Source organism: Crocodylus porosus, unplaced genomic scaffold (assembly GCF_001723895.1).
Source record: "Crocodylus porosus isolate Cpor-Errol unplaced genomic scaffold, CroPor_comp1, whole genome shotgun sequence".
NCBI classification, from domain to species: domain Eukaryota; kingdom Metazoa; phylum Chordata; order Crocodylia; family Crocodylidae; genus Crocodylus; species Crocodylus porosus.
Window position 1 is genome coordinate 65931050 of NW_017728948.1, and position 18387 is coordinate 65949436.

At 43.4% G+C, this 18387-nt stretch overlaps 1 protein-coding gene across 2 annotated transcripts in view; it reads left to right on the forward strand.

Annotated features, from left to right (window-relative positions):
- Nucleotides 1–18387, forward strand: part of DNAJB14 (DnaJ heat shock protein family (Hsp40) member B14) — a 35616-nt gene that overhangs the window by 6818 nt on the left and 10411 nt on the right. For both annotated transcript variants that reach the window (XM_019552839.1, XM_019552838.1), the window contains exons 2-3: nucleotides 2590–2764; nucleotides 15633–15778. In XM_019552839.1, coding sequence (XP_019408384.1) covers nucleotides 2590–2764; nucleotides 15633–15778 — 321 coding nt within the window. The remainder of the gene's footprint in view (nucleotides 1–2589; nucleotides 2765–15632; nucleotides 15779–18387) is intronic.

Genomic DNA, 18387 nt, shown 5'->3' on the forward strand with positions numbered 1-18387 from the left:
CCTTTCCAACCTGGCGGTGGCAACAGCATAACAACTTGTGTCTATCTGCTATCATCATAGTGTCTAATCACTAATGCACTTTATTTGCTCTGCTTTTGTCAAATTGGGAACTATTAGTTCCATTTTTTTATAAATACAGAAATGGAAACAAAGGGTTAATTCTGATTTGCCTTGGGTCAAGTTGGAAGTTGGGTCAAAGCAAAAATTGAAGCCATATCCCTTGAGTTCTAGATCATCATCTATAAGAGGACAGCATGAGTCTTTTATCTCTCAAATGGATATACTAATGGAATATTAAAAGTTGCCTCTCGAAGGTGTTAAAAGGCCGCCTGCCTCTCCTGTCTGGGAACCTAGATTTACAAAGATCTCATTAATGCCTACTGTTTAAATAAAGGTTAGAAGTACCTCCTTAATAGCAGGAATTTTCATAACCATGTCATTCCCTTGGCCACCAGCCCACCTGCATTTTATTAAGATTGAGCTGAAGTGAGCCAGCTGAACTTAAATGAAAGCAAGGAGACAGCAGACTCATTTCAGGGAAAGAAAGTGTTGAATATCAACAGAGTCCTGTCTCAGTCTTTCCAACAGTGTCACATATAGCATAAAATAACATATATTTAATTTAGATGAATGCCTGGATTTGGGGGGCTGCTTCAGTTGTAGGCCATAGGCCTATTCCCTTTTTATTTCACTTGGTTTTTGTGTCATCATGACCTGCAAAGATAATGGGCAGAGGAAGTGCACCTCAGGGCCAAGGGCTTTTTTTTCTAAAGGTACTTTAGGTAAATTCTGTGCCTTTTTTTCCCCCAATTGCTATAATAAACTATTAGCCAAAGAGTGTTCTTCCTTATGCTGTCGGCCTACTCCCACAGGAATTTGGGGTGGGGGGGAATCTTAACTCAGTTTGTCATGATTATAGCTTCCTATTTTGTATTAATGAACTACACAATCCCTAGTTTAGGTGCAGTATTCAGAATCTAATATTAGCATAGTTCTTTTTTAACGCTTCTAAAGATGCAGTGAATTGTTGGAAACTATGCTTAAATTGCACCTTGCCAAGGCTATTCTTGATTCCAGTGTTTATTTCTACAAATGTCCTTACATTTTTCAGTAGGAGTTTGACTGTTAAGTAGATAAGCAAACCCCGAAGTTAAATGGAGACCATCAGGATTTTTGTTTCTTCCGCTGGAAGTATAACAGTATTTATAAATGCTGTAAGGTATAAGCCAAGTATCTTAGCTACTGTAAAGGAGATAGGCCATGAACATCTCTCCTTTGCCCTGTGGCTGACTTATGGTCTCCTGTCTTGCTGGTACAAAAGAGCTCAAAAGTTCAAAATAGAATAGTCATCCAATGGCATAGAGTGGACTGCCTAGTGTTCATAGAAAGGGACACGATTGTTTAAATTTCACTGCTGCCCTGAGCGTTCCAAAGTACAGCAAAGAAATTGATAGGAATGTTGTTTGTTTCCATCTACTGTAGTATATCAGAGCTATAATCAGCAGCAATAACATCTGCAGATGAGAGTGCAATGCCTTGCCTGTACTTTGCATTCAGCAAATTAGCTTAGCCATAAATATTTGGGGCGGGGGGGTTTAAGAAGAAGTTGCTGGCTTAAGACTCAGAGTCAGGCAAAGCCTCCTACTCCTCACTAGGAAGTAAGTGATCATTTACAAAGATGGACTATATAAGCCCAAGTGTTCCCTGATTTTGTAAATGAACTGTTGCCATCAATGCCAGTTAACCTCTATTTCAGAAAATAGCTATTGCTTTTCTTCCTGAGAATTATGGGAATCATTTGCATCGCTGTGAGTGCCGGGAATGTGATCTGCTTTTACGTGTCATCACTGCAGTTCATGTTTTTTCTCCATACTGTTATTTCTAAAACTTTAATCTTCCTAGAAGATTGACTAGGACTGTGGCACACCAGGCTTCTTGAAAATACTACTCTTCACACCACTGTTATGATATGAGTCCTGTTATGATGTGAGGCACTCTTGTCCCAAGTCTCAGCACTTTGCTGTAGATAGTATTGCCCACTTTGGGAGTATGAAACAAGGCCAGGAATTGAGTCTGAGACTTTATCAGTTCTGTTGCTCAGATGGTCTTGAATTGGGTCTCAAGACTAGATAATTTAGTACATGGTAGTTCTCAGTCTACTCTGGACCATTGAGGCTCTGCAAAAAGCTGGCTTCTGGGGCTTATTCTGGCATTTAGGCTTTTTACTGCATGAAAGTAGCTGATTCCTTGTATAAGCAGCTGGAGGCTGAGAAGAGCTGTCCTAGTGTCTTTTAGTAAGAGAGAGACGGAATAAAGAATGATTATTAGACAAGCTACCAGTCTTTAAATATTCCCCTATTGTTGTTCTCCGTGGTGGGGAAGGGTAGGAAGGAACTGCTGTCAGTGCCTCCGGAGCGTTCATTTGTGAGTTGGAAGGAAGGTGGTACCTGGTGATGGTTAACTAAAGGGGATTCTTCTTCCCTCTCCACCTGCCCCCAACATGGCTTTTATCATGAAAAAGTGCAAGAACTCTGTATCTTCCATCAACCATGTCTAGTTACTACTATGATCAATTTTTGTCTTTTACAGTTTTGTTGGATGCCATCATGAAAAATGGAAGTACTGCTGGGGGTGGTCCCTATTGCCAAAAACCAGCCGGTGGCAACGATCAAAGTAAGCCCGCTAACACAAAGGACAGCAGTGCATCTGGTGCATGTGAAAGTGGTAAAGGCTACAACAAAGAACAAGTGGAAGGAGTACTCAGGTATGAGTTTACCTAAGTAAATTGCTGGCTTTTATTTTGTACATGTGCTTCCAAATATAGCTTCTAAAGGAGAATTGCCAAGTTCTAGATTAACCATAGAAAAAAAATGCTAGTTTGATTTAATATGGTTTTCCCTTGTATGAGCATTATATCAATCTACATTGGAAATATTCCTGACAGTTTAATAGTCCAGGACAGTTACTGAGTAACTGTCACGGCAAAAGTCCTGAGGGAAATACTGCTTTTTTATTTTGAAGATAGTTATAGTTATCTGTCTACAGTACACTCCTATTAAAATACGATTGTAAGTCCATGGATTGTAATGCAAGAAAAATATCAATATGCTTATAGATAACTTGATACAGGGTCTTGGATAAACTGGTTATTAAGCTGATCTCTTATTGGGGGTAGCTGTATCTGAGGAACCCCTACAACCAGAGTCTTTAGCTTGTACTGCAAGCTCTAGCCCTGGGCCTAATATGGAATCATAGGAGCATAGAGCTTGAAGGGACTTCATGAAGTCATCTAGTTCAGCCCCCTGCTCAGAACAAGATTGTTACTGACTAAACCATCCCAGCCAAGTGTCTGTCTAACTGGCTCTTGAAAATGTCCAGGGATGGAATTCTACAACTTCTCTAGGTAGCCTGTTCCAGTGCTTAACTGCTCTCATAGTCAGAAAGTTTTTCCTTGTATCCAGAAACAGCCTATATATAATGAAGAGAAGGAAGAGTCGTTTTGGTGTGATATCTTTTATTGGCGCAACTGTATGGTGGGGAGGTGTTGAGTTTTCAGGCACAAAAAATGTTAGAAAGCTGGTCTAACATCTCCCGGTTATATTGTTGTACCAATAAATATTGGTCCAGCACCAAAAGAACCTTGCTTCTTGCATATTTCCTGGACATGGTTACAAAAACACTCCAACCCCACTGTCTATAAAACATGGCAGAGATTAACAGATATGCATAACATAGGTTCTCAGAAAGCTGCTGAATTAATACACTGGATGTTGCCAGCGTTCACTGACTGTAGCCTGTTACCCACTAACTTTGACATCAGGCTGCCTGCAAACATTCTGACTTCCACCAGAGTGCTTGCAGCTAATTACTTTATTTAGTTCATAATCTTGATTCAGCTGTAGATCCAAAGTTTACTCTAAGTAACATTTAATATGTTGCTTCCCCCGAAGGGCCATCGGGTGTTGGACACCTAGCTGAATTAGTCCTGAGAGGATAATGTCAGTCTTGGGAGGTTTGCATTTTGAGACGTGCAGAAAAAAAATTATGAGCTGTAAATTTTTGACATGCTGTGATTTTAGAACATCAGTTACTGAAGAATTCCTACTTCCAACAGTGTAAAATGTATATTACTTGGCTCTAGTTTGAAGCTCCATGAGGCACAGTAATTTTCTGAATGATCCACGTAATTAAACCTGTGGATCTTGGAACAGATATTATGACCTGTGGTAATATAGATTGAATAGAGGTTCTTTGGAACACAGGTGGTCCTTTTGTTCAGTGGGGCCCTTGTCCCAGACCAGATAAATTTAACTAGAAATTATCTCATTAGTTTACAGAACATAAAATCTGCAGCTTAGGAGGAAAAAACTTTACTTTCCTTCCTAAAGGGAATATATTTGATGCACTACAACTAAATGAAAAAATTAATTTCAGATAAGCTCTGAATAAATTCAGTGACAATAAATGTGGGAGCAGGCAATTATAGTTCAAGTAGAGGAAGATGGTGCTCATGTGGTGAGGATATGACAGATTATGTGCATTATTACTCCAGTCAGACAACAAACTATTCCAATTAAATTAAATATCACAGTATAGAAGTGGTATTCTTACTGGGTCCAACTTCTCTTCTCCAAAAACTGCTGCCACACCACAGGTGAATTGTTTCCAGACCTTTGAATGTGTAATAAGAAAATACAATTTGGGTAGAGGCAAGATTAATTTATAGTACCATTTCATGTTGAGGTTTTTGTCTAGAATGTTATTAGTACATTTTCTTTTACACTTCAAGTGGTTGGATAAATCCATTAGTCTCTGATTTTTCTCACTCCTTTCTATTTTGTCTTAGTGAAGTGGCAGATCCTCAATTTGTAAGCTATTCTCAGTTTTTGGGGGGTTAGTCTTTGCATGAATTTTACTATACAGTTAAAACTTCTCATTTGAAATGTGGGATTGCTTCTTTCCCTTGTTCTCATGTAGTCTTCTGTCTCATTTAGTTATCGATAATTGAATAGGTACTAATGTACAGGGGATTTGTTTAATTTGTTTTCATTGGTACTGACTGGCCTGTAGAATTTATGACTTTATCTTGGAGGTTCCTGCAGCTGAACACCACATATTAGAATTTCTGTAGTGATCAGACCATATGCATTTTACTTGTAATAGCAATAGAATTAAGAAACAGTGTGAAGGTGAGTCTGGGGAAGAACAACCCTACAAATGGTTTTAATGCAATGATTTTCATCAGTGTTACTCTAGTAATGTGAATAGATACAAATACAAACAAACACCTCAGTGCTGCTTTCTTAATTTCTTCCATATACACAAGGGACGTTGATCACCAACAAGCTAACACAGCACTTCAGTAAAACATTGTGTGATCGTATAAACAAGTTGCTCGATGGGGAGAAGTGTAAGATGCAATATCTTTCCACTGATTGCATAAGTATTGAGCAATATTCTATGAACAATAAGAAATATTGAAAAGAAAACTGCTACTTGTTCAGTGCTATGCTAGAAAAGTCAAGCACTTGATCATTTGTGAACTGAAATATATCTGAACATAATGTTTTAGTACGTGCCTCTCTTACCTGCTGCTGGTGATCCTCTTGTTCAGAACTGGTGACAGTAGGCTGAAGGCCAAATGAGGGCTGATCAAACCAGCTTCCCCCTGCTTCACTATAATCCTTACCTCAAAACAGCTCTGTCATTGTTAATACAAAAATGCCATTACAGTCATTTTACAGTTAGTAATTATCATAAAAAATTAATACAATGGGCAGGAAGTAGAAAGAGGCTTGATATCACAAGCTTGCATACATGCATACCCTGCAACTATAGGGAGGGAGAATCACATGAAAGTTTAGATATGTGCCTCACTAGTCCTATAGGAACAGCCAGACAGGCCGTTTGGAATCCATGTATTATTAGTGGTGCGTAGATCACGGTTATTCTAAGCCACTTTAATGCAACTTAAAAAGAAAACCTTTTAAAGAGGAATCAGTTGTCATTCAAGTGTTAATCTTTCTTTTCTTTTATGCCATTGGGCATGTATGGTTAGCTGTCTACTCATACCACAAAAGAATCTACCATGCATAGAAATGATATTACATTTTACGTTGGCTTCTTGCAAAGGAATTGAAAATGTGTGATTTAAAAATACATATGGTATTCCATGTCTTAAGTTTTTATTATAATAACTAACCAATTGGCTGTCATGAACAACAGAGTATTTCAGGGAGAGCTTACGTGCCCCCCATCACTCACCCTTTGGGGTTGGCCATGTAAACCAGGGGTGAGCAATTATTTTGAGCAGAGGGCCACTTACTGAGTTTTGGCAAGCTGTTGAAGGCTGCATGGGTAGCTCTGCCCTTTGGCAGGTGCCCCACCCCCTCAGTTGCCATCTTGTAACCAGAAGTCCTGCCCCCTAACCTTTGCCACCAGAAATCCATCCCCTTGCCCCCGGAAGTACTCATTTCAGCAGGGGGTTGTGCCTTCTTGGACCCAGAAAAATACCAAATCATATTCTCAAAAGGAAACGTGTACGTTATTCATTAATTTGACTTCAAAAAATATTTTGTCCTGATTTACATGCGTTTGTGTAGTGTACAGAGGTGATTGTATATAAGTTTAAAATGAAGTTTTACTCTTGTATATTGTTGGGGGGCTGTGGGTATGTGGGGTGGGGGAGCATGTAAGTTTTTAGTTCTTCTGTCTGTGCGTCTGTCTGTCTGTAACGGTGGGGGCCAACTACTCATACGCCCCGGAGAGGGCAGGTGGCACTTGGCTGTATGGGCCCCACCCCTCAGGCGGGGAACCAGGGGCAGAGTGGGAGGGTGGGTGTGTGTGCAGCCAGGGGCAGAGTGCGTGGGGGGGGGTGTTCATAATATGAGTCCCACACGCACACCCCACCATACACATGTACCCACACTTGCTTCGCACTGCCATACATGCAGACCCCCACATCCACACCCCTTCACATAGCCCAGGCACCCCTCCACCCTCCACACACAGACCCCCACACACACCCACATGCTCCTTCACCCCACATGCCCACAGCCCCCCACAAACCTATATCTGCCCTCCCCCCACACAATATATAAGAGTAAGACTTAATTTTAAACTATTGTGCAATCATCTCTGTGTACACTACACAAACGCATGTAAATCAGGACAAAAATATTTTTTGAAATCAAATTAATGAATGTTGTAGATGTTTCTTTTTGAGAATATAATGTGGTATTTTTCTGGTTCCAAGATGGCACAACCCGTTGCTGAAAGGAGTACTTCTGAGGGCAAGGGGAAAGACTTCTGCTGGCAAAGGTCAGGGGTTAGGAGGTGGGACTTCCAGTCACAAGATGGTGACCAGGGGGTAGGGCACCTGCCAAAGGGCAGAGCTACCCATGCGGCCTTCAACAGCTTGCCAGAACTCAGTAAATGGCCCTCTGCCCAAAATAATTGCTAACCCCTGGTTTACATGGCCGTCCCCAAAGACTGAGTGGTGGGGGGCATGTAAGCTCTTCCTGAAATGCTCCATCATTTATTAGGGCTGTGCAAGGCTTTGAACAGAGCTTCGGATCCAGAGAAGCTTCAGACGCTTCGGGGTCCGAAGCAGCACGTCCAGGTCAAAGCGTCGCCTCGTTTGGCTTCCCAAAGTGGTTTGGAGCTTCCGAAAAGCTTTGGAGCCATCTTGGAGATCCGGCTATAGGGTATAATGGGGAAACAATAAAATATCTATAACAAGACAGAAACAGTCAGTCCCACAGGCACCCATGGCACAAGTTTTGTCCGTCAGCAGGTAGGGGTACAGGGCCCCAGAACCCCCCTGCCCCAATCTCCTCAACAGCTGGCAGGCATTGTGGCCTCAGCAAGGGCCACCACCCTTGCAGCTTTCACCTTGCTGTGTCTTAACACACACAGTGTCACCCATGGCATGAGTTTTGCTTGTCCACAGCTTGAGGTGCAGTTCTCCTCAAACCCCTGCATTGATCTTGAAGCTTGGCAGGTTTTGTGGCCTCAGCAAGAGCTACCACCCCTGCAGTTTTGACCCCCCACCCCACCCCGTGGTGTAACACATAGATGTGACAGGAGTTTGGCTTTCAAGAATTTGGGGTACAGTTCCCTTCAAACCCCTGCACTGATCTTCTTGAAACTTGGAAGGTTTCATGCTCTCAGCAGAGGCTACCATCCCTGCAAGATGCGTCCAAATCAGACAAAAACCAACCAAGTTATAGATATTTCATTGATTTCCCCCTTAATATCCTATGGCCGGATCTCTGAGGTGGCTCCAAAGCTTCAGAGCCGCTTCGGCTGGATCAAGGTGAAAACCCAGTCCGGAGCTCCGGATCGGATCACTGCCATCCGAAGCCGGATCAGATGGCTGCCGACTCGCACAGGCCTATCATTTATGACAGGCAATTGGCTAGTATTAGAATAATCATCCTCATCATCAACATCCTTAGCGCAAACTGCAAATCGGCCATTTGATACCTGAAAAATTCCTGCCGTGATTAAAAATGTGGTAGACATGTGATGGTTTTTTGCCAAGTGTTTGTTGGAATACTGCTTGGAAGGGGAAGGCTGAGAGGGTTCTCTCTATTTTGATTTAAAATGCCAAACTGTTATAGTAAGAATGTTCTTATTGACATTGTCTTCCCAAACAGGATTAGAATATACCCTTGTTGCAGTTCACAAGAATCAGTTACCTTTATTTAGGTTTAGAAGTAAGCTAGAACAATTGGCTCAAGGTTTCTATAAATCAAAACCAAGCCACAAATAGTACACGTTATTTGGCCACACTAAAGTCTGTTCCCAATATTTTTAATCTGCTGCTGCAAATTCAGCAAAAGGAAATATACATCATTACATTCTCAATATGGGGTTAAAAAGATGATTAACTGGAAATGGAGAAATGAGGGATCAAGATGGACTAAAATGGAAAACCAAAGCAAAGAAATCAGGACATTTTTTATTAGGCTGTTAGAAATAATGACTTTTTAAACTATTTAGAAAGTAAGGGCACTTTTATATGTGGTGTTGGGGAGGGGGAAAAGTGAGGGCCACTTTAATTAGAGCAGCTCCAAGAGCTGCTCTAATTACAGCGCCACAGCATTTCATGTATTAGCATCTCTGTGCTTCAAAATGGTGTCGGGGCACTTGAATTAAAACTTGTTCAAGCTTTAGTTAAAGCATCCCCACTACATCTTGAAGTGTGAGGATGCTGATGCATGAGATATGGAGGCTGGCTGGAGCGCAGTAATTACCACACTCCAGAAGAGTCAATTAATTGAATCTGTTCCAACATGCTGTAATTACAGTGCATCAGAGCAGTCTCTGCACTTGTGTATAGGCACCCTAAGGCTGCAATGGATAGGCTTCAAGATGAAAGCAGAATAGAAAAACTTACTGGGCCTTAGAAAATGTTTCTGCTCTTAATACTTCAGCTTAATTACTGCTCAGGGGGAAAACTCATCAAGTTCTGGGGGGAATGTATTAGCAGTAACATGGTCGTCTACATTTCACAGGCATATGAAAGGCAGCATGGTAACTGATGAGCTAAATACAGAAAACCTGGTGCAGAGAAACAGCTTTCTGAAACCCTTTTTCAGTCTGGCAGCAGAGCTCTTGTACTTCCAAAGTTTGCTTTTGAGTTGGTGTTTCTTGCTAAGTTAAAGGTACTAGACAATGTGAAGGGCAGATGATCTAGTTCCTTTATGGTGACATGGTGGAATAGGGCTAGCTTCAGTTTTTGGCTGTGGCAATATCTGAATCCTGCTTGCTACAGTTGGAGAGGAAACATGCTGAACAGTATGTCTTCTGGAAAGAGATCATCATGCCAGCCATCTTGTCTGCTTTTGGGGCTAGGTTGGGCCCTAGTAGTAATTCCCTTTCTTTGGGTTTTTCTGGTTTCTTTGTTTTTTTTCCCCTCTACTTCTGTCTCCTGTGCACCTCACAAGGGTTTGTTAGAATTTATAAACTGTCTATCAACAGCTTACCTTGGAAAGGTATTTTGGAGGGTGATGTATGCCGGATGTATGCTCAAATGTTTTGAATAACGTATTTTTAACACCAACAAAAAACAAACAATGCATTTATCAAAATAAATTCAGCAGGTGTGTTAATCTTGAGTGATCCGGATACTGCAGATTTTAAAGAAAAACACTGAATTCAGAATTAAGGTCATTATTTCTTATTTGAGCTAAAAATGGTTATCTGAAGTATTCTTTAGCTCTGTTATTTTAAATGTTGAATTATTGACTAGCTGGCATATTTCCCAAATTTAATAAAACTCTTGAGACTGTAAACTGTACAGATGGACAAAGCTTGCCAAAAGCTGAGCTTAAAAATAGGAAACAAATTCTTGTGCTCACAGATATATAGTTTCTATTTTTTGGTGTCACAGTAATTATTTTTAATTAGCTTTACAAATCTCCTAACTGGAGTATAGCAAGTGTCATCACTATAGTGGGCTATATTTTTATCATGGGGAGTTCATACTGTGTATTTAGTTTTACCTAAATATATCCTGAAATAGCTCCCTTAAGTGGTCTCTGCATCTTGTACACAGAAAATGGGATCCCTCCACTAAACCTTCACCTCTTCCATCTGTGAACGCAGCGGTCCCACACGAGACATCATGGTCTGTCTTGATGTTGGCATTCTTTTGGCTGTAGGAGTGCTGTTCCAATATAAAATTTCTTATTTTCAGGAGACAGCCAGAGTCCAGTTTACCCTTTTGCTCTTTCCATTTTGGAGGTTAGGATTGGTGTACACACAGCCTAGATACCACTACAGCTGTACCACTAAGAAAGTAGCATGTCTCAAATCGTGTAGATGCACGTATTGGTAGAGCTTTTACCCATAAATCTGTGTGTAAATTAGTGATCGTTAGCAAATAAAAACCTAGGATTCCAGACTAGCCTAGGGATTGACACGATTCCTCATTCAATGAGCGACAAACAGGCTTTATTTACTACAAGTATTCAAAGTCAGATTCAAACCAAAGCAACGCCCAGTAATTAGCTATAGAGTGGTGATTTCTCACCACGCAGGCAATAGGAGAGACGGTCTGTTTCTTCCAGCTTTTTGAGATAATTGGGAGGCAGCAGCAGTTCTTGTCGGAGAGCTCTTTCATTCTTAAGGTGCACGCTGGTAGCTGTTTCACTTTGTTCTTATACCCTTAGTCCAGCACTTTCCAAGCATTCTTGGAGAGTTGTGTAAATCAAGGAAGTGTCCCAAGCAGTAACTGACAGGAAAATCCTGTTGATCAAGCTGCTCATTGTTGGTTATCAGAAAATTCCGATTTGAATGAATTACCTTCTTTGATGACAAGAGGTTATCCGTTTCTATTAAGTTTGGAACATATCAAGAAACTGATTACCAGCCAGGAAAAATGCAAGGTTTTGGGGAGTGTCCTTGGATAATCAAGAGAACCACTAGCCAAAACAAGTAAATCAGGAGGAGACATCTATCATATACGGAGAATGACTCTTCCTGTACATAACATGGGTTAATTGCAAGAGAAACTTTTACCCTATTAATTAATCAAGGATAGACTTTTCACATAGTTACATATCAGACAACTCAGAGCCTGCTTGAAATCATCATGAATATTGTAAAATAAACTGGAAGGGATGCCTTATTATTTCTTCTCAGGTGGCTTAGCCATGAACTCTCATCCTCTTGCACTATGCAGGTAGCATCGGTATTTTGTATTCTGACTTCTGTGAGTAGGCCCCAGCTTAGCATGAGTTTCAGAGTCGTCAGTGATGCATATAGACATGCTCAAAGTCCATAATGATGATGTCAGTAGGTACTATACTTAGGAACTTTTGCATTTCATTTTTCTGGTAGCTTTTTTCCCCATTTCTTCATAGATTTCATAGACATTAGGGCTGGTAGGGACCTCAGAAGATCTTTGAGTCCAGCCCCGTGTCCCAGGGGCAGGAAGTCAGCAGGGGTCATAGGATCCCTACAAGATAAACCAAATTTCTCTTGAAGGCATTCATAGTATGTGCTTAAACCACCTCCGGCAGCAGTATATTCCAGACCTTGGGGGCTCAGACAGTAAAGAAGTTCTTCCTTATGTCCAGCCCGAAACGGTCCTGGAGGAGTTTGTGACCATTCAACCTGGTCATCACAAAATCCTCCAGAACCGTTTCAGGTTAGACATAAGGAAGAACTTCTTTACTGTTCTTGCTTGCACCCAGGTTTTTTTCAAGTTTTAACCAAATGTCAGTTTTGCAGTGCTCTCCCAAACCCTAGGTCTTCGTTCTTTTTTACCAGGGCTGTCCAGCTTTAAGCGGCCAGAGGCTGCACCCCTGCAGGCTGTGCTAGCCAGGGGCCACACACTACTCGAGCTGCACCAGAGGGGTGAACGCTCCCCGCTGCAGCATCCTCACTCCCCAGCACTGAAGTGTGTACCCATGTGAGCACCCCTCCACCACAGCAGTGAGCCAAAGTGAATCACTGCAGCATGTTCCCACATGGGTGCCCCAGCACCACTACCATTGCACTGCATACTGCAAAGATCCAGTGTCAACCTGAGCTACGCATGCTGCGCCCCACCACCCCTGGAGTGGGCGCAAAACACAGAGCCAGAGGAGGAGCCTGGAGAAACTGGCTGATGTTTCAGCTGGAGCAGTCAGTAGCAGCAGCCAGGTGGCAGCCCAGGAATCCCAACTTAACCCCTTGCAGGCCACCAGTTGGCCAGCCTTGATTTATACAGTTTCAGCTTAAGTTATTTTTCTGAATTTACTACTGCATAATTCAGTTTGGATTTGATATTAGTGTCCTGGTTTTGATCAACTGTTCCTTCCCTGGTGGAATGAGGATTCTCTCTGCCCCTTGTGACTTCTGTTGTTAAACCTTTCTCCTGGGTACTGTAAATACTTCAAATTATTACACCAGTCCTGACATTACACTTCCTACTGGGTTAAAACAAAGTTATGAGAGTGTATTCACAGTATGTAAGTACTTTGTGTAAAGGGTAGGTTGTACCTTTTGGATTGGTAGAATATAGGATTTATGCTGATTTTGTTATTTCTCGAGTTTTGTATAAACAGTTTATAGAAAGAAATATGCTTTCAGGATCCAGATGTATTCTGATCCATTAAAATCTCCCTAGGTGTTGCCTCAGTGCATTATTTCCCTCGGAGGTAAATCTAAAGCTTCTGGAATATCTCCAGGCAGCAAGTTACCAAGAAGTGTGGCTCTAGTCCAGGGGTTTTCAACCTTATTTAGGAAGTATACCCCTTCTGGTGGCGAAGGCTGGACATGGAATAGGGGAAGGGAGCTTGTATGTGGCCACTGCCTCCCACCACCCCATGCACTGCTTTCCCATGGGTGGCCATATGTGCGGATCCTTGGGCTGCTGATAGGCCTTGCACCTGGCCAGTTGTACACTGCCCATCCGTCAGCAGCCCACAGAGCTGCATATTGGACCAACTGTGGGAAAGTGACATGTGGCATTGGCAGTGCGGGGTGGTGGACGGTGGAGGCAGCCACTGCGTGCGAGCTCTCCTCCTTCGCGTCCTGCTGGCCAGGCGGTGCCCGTGTGGCCTGCAGAGTGGGGTGGTGGGTGGCGGTACTTCATCCCCTCCCACCCGTGCATACCCCTTAGGCCTAGGACTTTTCCAAGTACCCCTAGAAGTATGAGTACCCCCGGTTGACAATCCCTTCTCTAGTCACTTATGACCAGGAATCTGGGTGTTCTGTTTCCAATGAAAAAACAGAGTAAACGGTGGGTTTTAACTTTTACCAGAGGCAAACACAGATTTCTCGTTTTACAAGAGAAACCCATGGATTTTGCTGGTTTGCAGTGAGCTCCCTGCAGGCTGGCAGAGTTCCAGCATGCAGGGAGCTGGGAGGGAGTAGGAGGAAGGTGGTGAGACAGATGGTAAGACAGGGATCATGCACATGGCCTCAGGCAGCCCGAGAGCATCTCTGGCAGGTAAATGGAGGGGAGAGGGGGATTGAGGCCCCTGTAGGGAGGGAGCTGGGCAGGGCTGGAACTGCTGCCCAGCTGGGGGGGGCTTGGGGCCCAAGTTGTAATGCATGGCTACAGGGCCTCAGCGGGGAGCAGGATGGGGCTGTAGGGGGCTCCTCTGGGGAAGAGTGAGGGCCAGCTCCCCGCTACCACATGCACTTCCAGGGGGCAGGAGGGACCTGTGCCCCCCAGATTTGTGCGTGGAGCAGGTACAGGTTGCAGGTGCAGGCTCCTGCACAACCCCCACGTTGCTTCCCTCACTGTAGTCCTGGACCCAGAAGGCATGTCGACAGGGCAGTGCAGGGTTTGCAGCGGTGAGCAGGTTCTCTGTGCAGCTCCTCTGCTCCCTGCCGCACTAGGTCATGCCTGCTGGGCTTTGGAGGCCCTGGAGCAGGGAAGCAGGAAAGAGTGGGCCCACATGGAGAAGCTGCTTGCCACTGCAAGCCCTGCACTGCCTTGGTGATGTACCTCCTGCGCATGGGGCTGCAGTTAGGGGCTGCACCCCTCAGCGGGGAGGGAGTGTGCGCACAGCAGCTAGGAGGTCCCTGTATGGCTCAGCTGTCCCCAACTGCATTGAGTCATACCTGCAGAGCTGTGGAGACCCCCAGGGGGGAAACAGGGCGAGAGCTCGAGCCCACAGCCTGCTCCTGCCCCATGTACTGATCTGGGGGGCACAGATACCCCCTACCCCCTGGGAGTGCATGCGGTACTGGGGAGCCACCCTGCCCAAGCCCACAGCAGGCGAGAGTGGGGGCAGGGAGTTGCAGACCAGGGACACCAGCAGAGCTGTGGGAGTGAGAGAGAAGCAGGGCTAGGGGACTGTGGGTAGGGAGTGATGGGCACTAGCAGGGCTGGGGGAGTTGTGTGGGGCCTTTAATTTTAGTCATGGATTTGGGGTTTTTTATTACAGAATTTGTGTGGGGGTTTTTGTTGTTTTTTAGTAGTGAATTTGGTAATTTTTATCGGGGAAAACCAGGATCCCTGCTAATGACCAATCAGCCCTGAGCCTTCAGACATGCACCTCAGGCTGCTCTACCCTGTCTAGGTTGCCTAATTTGCAGGTTTGTGTGTGCAAAGAGGTGCAGATGGGTGGGACTGTGTTTCTTGGTACCACTTCCAGGTTTGCCTTGGAGGCAGCATAGACCGGGCCAAAGAGAGACTGTAGTATGGCATTTAGATTTGGATACCATTAATAGAACATATACATTTGTTTACAAATATTATTTCTGACTCTTGGTTCTGAAAAGTCAAGTCAGGTAATTTCATGTATTTTTTTTATCGAGAAAGCATTTTCCAATTGAAAATTAAATAAGTCTGTTGCAATTGTCCAAGGCAAAATAGAATCTAAAGCCCTCTTCTCAATTATTATTTGCTCTGTAGTCTAAACAGGAGTAAAATGTATCAAAAAGTATTAGAAGCAAGTAATCTATGAATTTACCATAATCTAATAGTATATCGTAATCTGTTGTGTGAGAATATGCCCTGTTTACAAATGACATTCTGGACTTGAGTCCTTTGTTGCTTTTAAATAGCATACCAAGCATTTGGATGTCTGTGCAGCAAGTTAACGCTTTGGGTATTTTGTTTCCTCCTATTGTCTTTAAATATTCGTGGTTTGAAATCTTTTATTTCTTTAACTCTTTTACAGTATAAAGAAATGTAAAAATTATTATGAAGTACTTGGAGTTGCAAAAGATGCAGGTGATGAAGACCTAAAGAAGGCTTATCGAAAATTGGCTTTGAAATTTCATCCAGACAAAAACCATGCACCTGGAGCAACGGAAGCTTTCAAAAGTAAAAGTTTGGGTTGTTTTAAACATTGTACAGGGAAAAATCAATCAGAACAGAAAGGGCCCATCTGTTTTGCAAAACTGAATATTTTAAAACATAAATTAATCTTATATATGTAAAATTGAAAATCCATGGTACATTGTATAGCTGAGAGAGGTTCCTTAAATAATGACTTCCTTTCAGAGAGTGACTGACCTTATAATCACATACAGTGCTTACAGATGCTAAAAAATAAACAAACAATGCCCCCTCCACCGCACTTTACCGGAAGAAGGAGTGAGTTAGTTCAACCTGGCTTCACAGCATCTGTATAGATCGGGGATGCTTCAGCAGGGCTTTTTGGCACTTCTATGTGAAGCCAATTCAAGCAGCTATTAGATAAAAGTGCCAAGAAAGCCCACTAAAGCATCTGATCTACATGCACATTGGGTGAGCAAGGTCCAATTAATGCAATGCCTCTTCTGGGCATGCTCTGGGCTCGGCACAAGAGCACCCCAAGTTTAAAGTAAAGTGCCAGTTTTTTGTTTGGTTGTTTTTTTTAATCTCTGTAAGCAGCCATAATGTCTGCTATAAGGCAAGGGTGTTAAACACACAGCCTCCAGGCCAAATCTGGCCTACAGAGGTGGGTCATCCAACTCAACACTTAACAGGTTAATGTAGCCACTATCTGAGGTAGGTACCCTCTCACCCCACAAACTCTGCCCCTACCTCTTCCCTGCTTTCTCTTCCCCTTTAGAATTTACAGTGGCCCTGGAGGGTGTGGGGGACGTGTAAGTAGTAGCATTAATCCCCTAAGTGGTGGCAGGAAATATGGCCTGCCAACTGATTTGTTTGACACCCTTGACAGGGGTAGTTCAACATGTGTTTGAAAGTTGAATATGGCAATATGGACTTTTAAAATCAGTGAGTTCAGGATTGCTTGAAATATAACAGCAAACCATGAGTAATATTTAGTAATACAACTCAGTTACCTTTCTTTTTATGCCATTTTACACTCAATTGACTCTTAGTTATGTTGGCTAATTTAATATGATGATACATTTTGCAAGATATATTCATACTGTTCCTTCAACGTTTATATATTTACGAGTGCTTAGTGTGCCTCAGGCACTTGTAGCCCAAAGGACCATGTAACTGAGGAACGGTGCTTATGGGGGGTGTTAACAATGTATGAGAATAGACTGTCACAATTCTACAAGAAACAAGACTGTTTTGAAAGGACACCATAATAAGAGATGTATCTGAATCACTTGCACTGTTGAATGAGATAACAAAAGTTTATAGTATCCAATGTTACTTTATCAGAGACATTACAGTAGGGATAGACAACCTTTGGTACACGTGCCAGAGTATGGCACATGAAAGCATTTTGTTTGGCATGCGTACCTCTGGGCAGGCAGCTGGGGAGCTGCAAGGGGCCCAGTGCTGCTTGTGGCAGCGCAGCCCCTTTCCCACTGTCCACCTCAAGGTACATGTGCACCTGCTGCCAGCAAAAAGCCAGGTCAGAGCTCCGTGGACCCTAGTACAGCTGCTTGCAGCCTCCTTACCACCTGATGCAAGCAATGTGGGTTCCATGGTGGGTGGCAGGGACCTGCCCAGAGCCTGGGCAGGCTGTGGCAGGCAGCCAAGAGGCTACAAGCAGCTGCACTGGGGTCCATGGAGCCCCAGCCTGGCTCATTGCTGGCAGTGGGTTTATGCATGCTTCAGAGTGGACAGTCAGGGAAGGGGCTGGGGGCTACGCTGCTACAACAAGGATCAGACCCCTCACGGCTCCCCCACCATCCACCCCGGCAAGTCAGTACCTTACAAGTCAAGGTTGCATGTGTTTTCAGCACTCTGCCCAAAAACGTTGCTGACCCCTGTGTTACAGTATATAAAAGAGAAGCGTGTTGTTGTCTATCATAAGCACTGTTTGCCATTCTGCACAGTCCAAATTAGTTTAATGTCACTGAAGTCAATGGAGTTATGTCAAATATAAGTTTCATAGTTTCATAGTTTCTAGGGTCGGAAGGGACCTTAGCAGATCATCTAGTCCGACCCCCTGCCATAGCAGGAAAGAGTACTTTGACTGTGCCCTTTTTGTTGAAGCTTTTAAAAAAAAATACTTCATGTTAGAGGGCAATTTTTAGTCAGTTGCATGCCATAACAAGCTTCCTTTTCCTTAAAATTTTATGTGTGTATGAAGTTTCATTTTTTTTTTTCCAGACAAAAACACCTTTTTTTCAAAAATGGTCAAATTTTATAGCTGCCTTTTGACCAGATCTTAACTCAAGACATTATGGCTAGGTACAAACATTCAAAAAGCCTGAGGCAGAATTGATCTATGTTATGCAGTTTTCTATAAGTGGCATAGTTTAGACTGGTAGCAAACAGAATACACGTGTATGCCGAACTTCTATTCTGTTAAAGCAGGGGTTGGCAAAATGCGACCCATGGGCTGGATCTGGGCCCCCTCACTCCAGAGCCTGCCTACCTGCCTGAGCTACGCAGTGGCCTGGTGCTTCCCTCCATGCCTGTCATGCCCCCTGGGACTGCCTGGACCCGGTGCCTTTGGACAGGTGCCCCCTGGGGGGCGCTGCTGCAGAGGGAAACTCCGGGGGACCTCCTTCCCA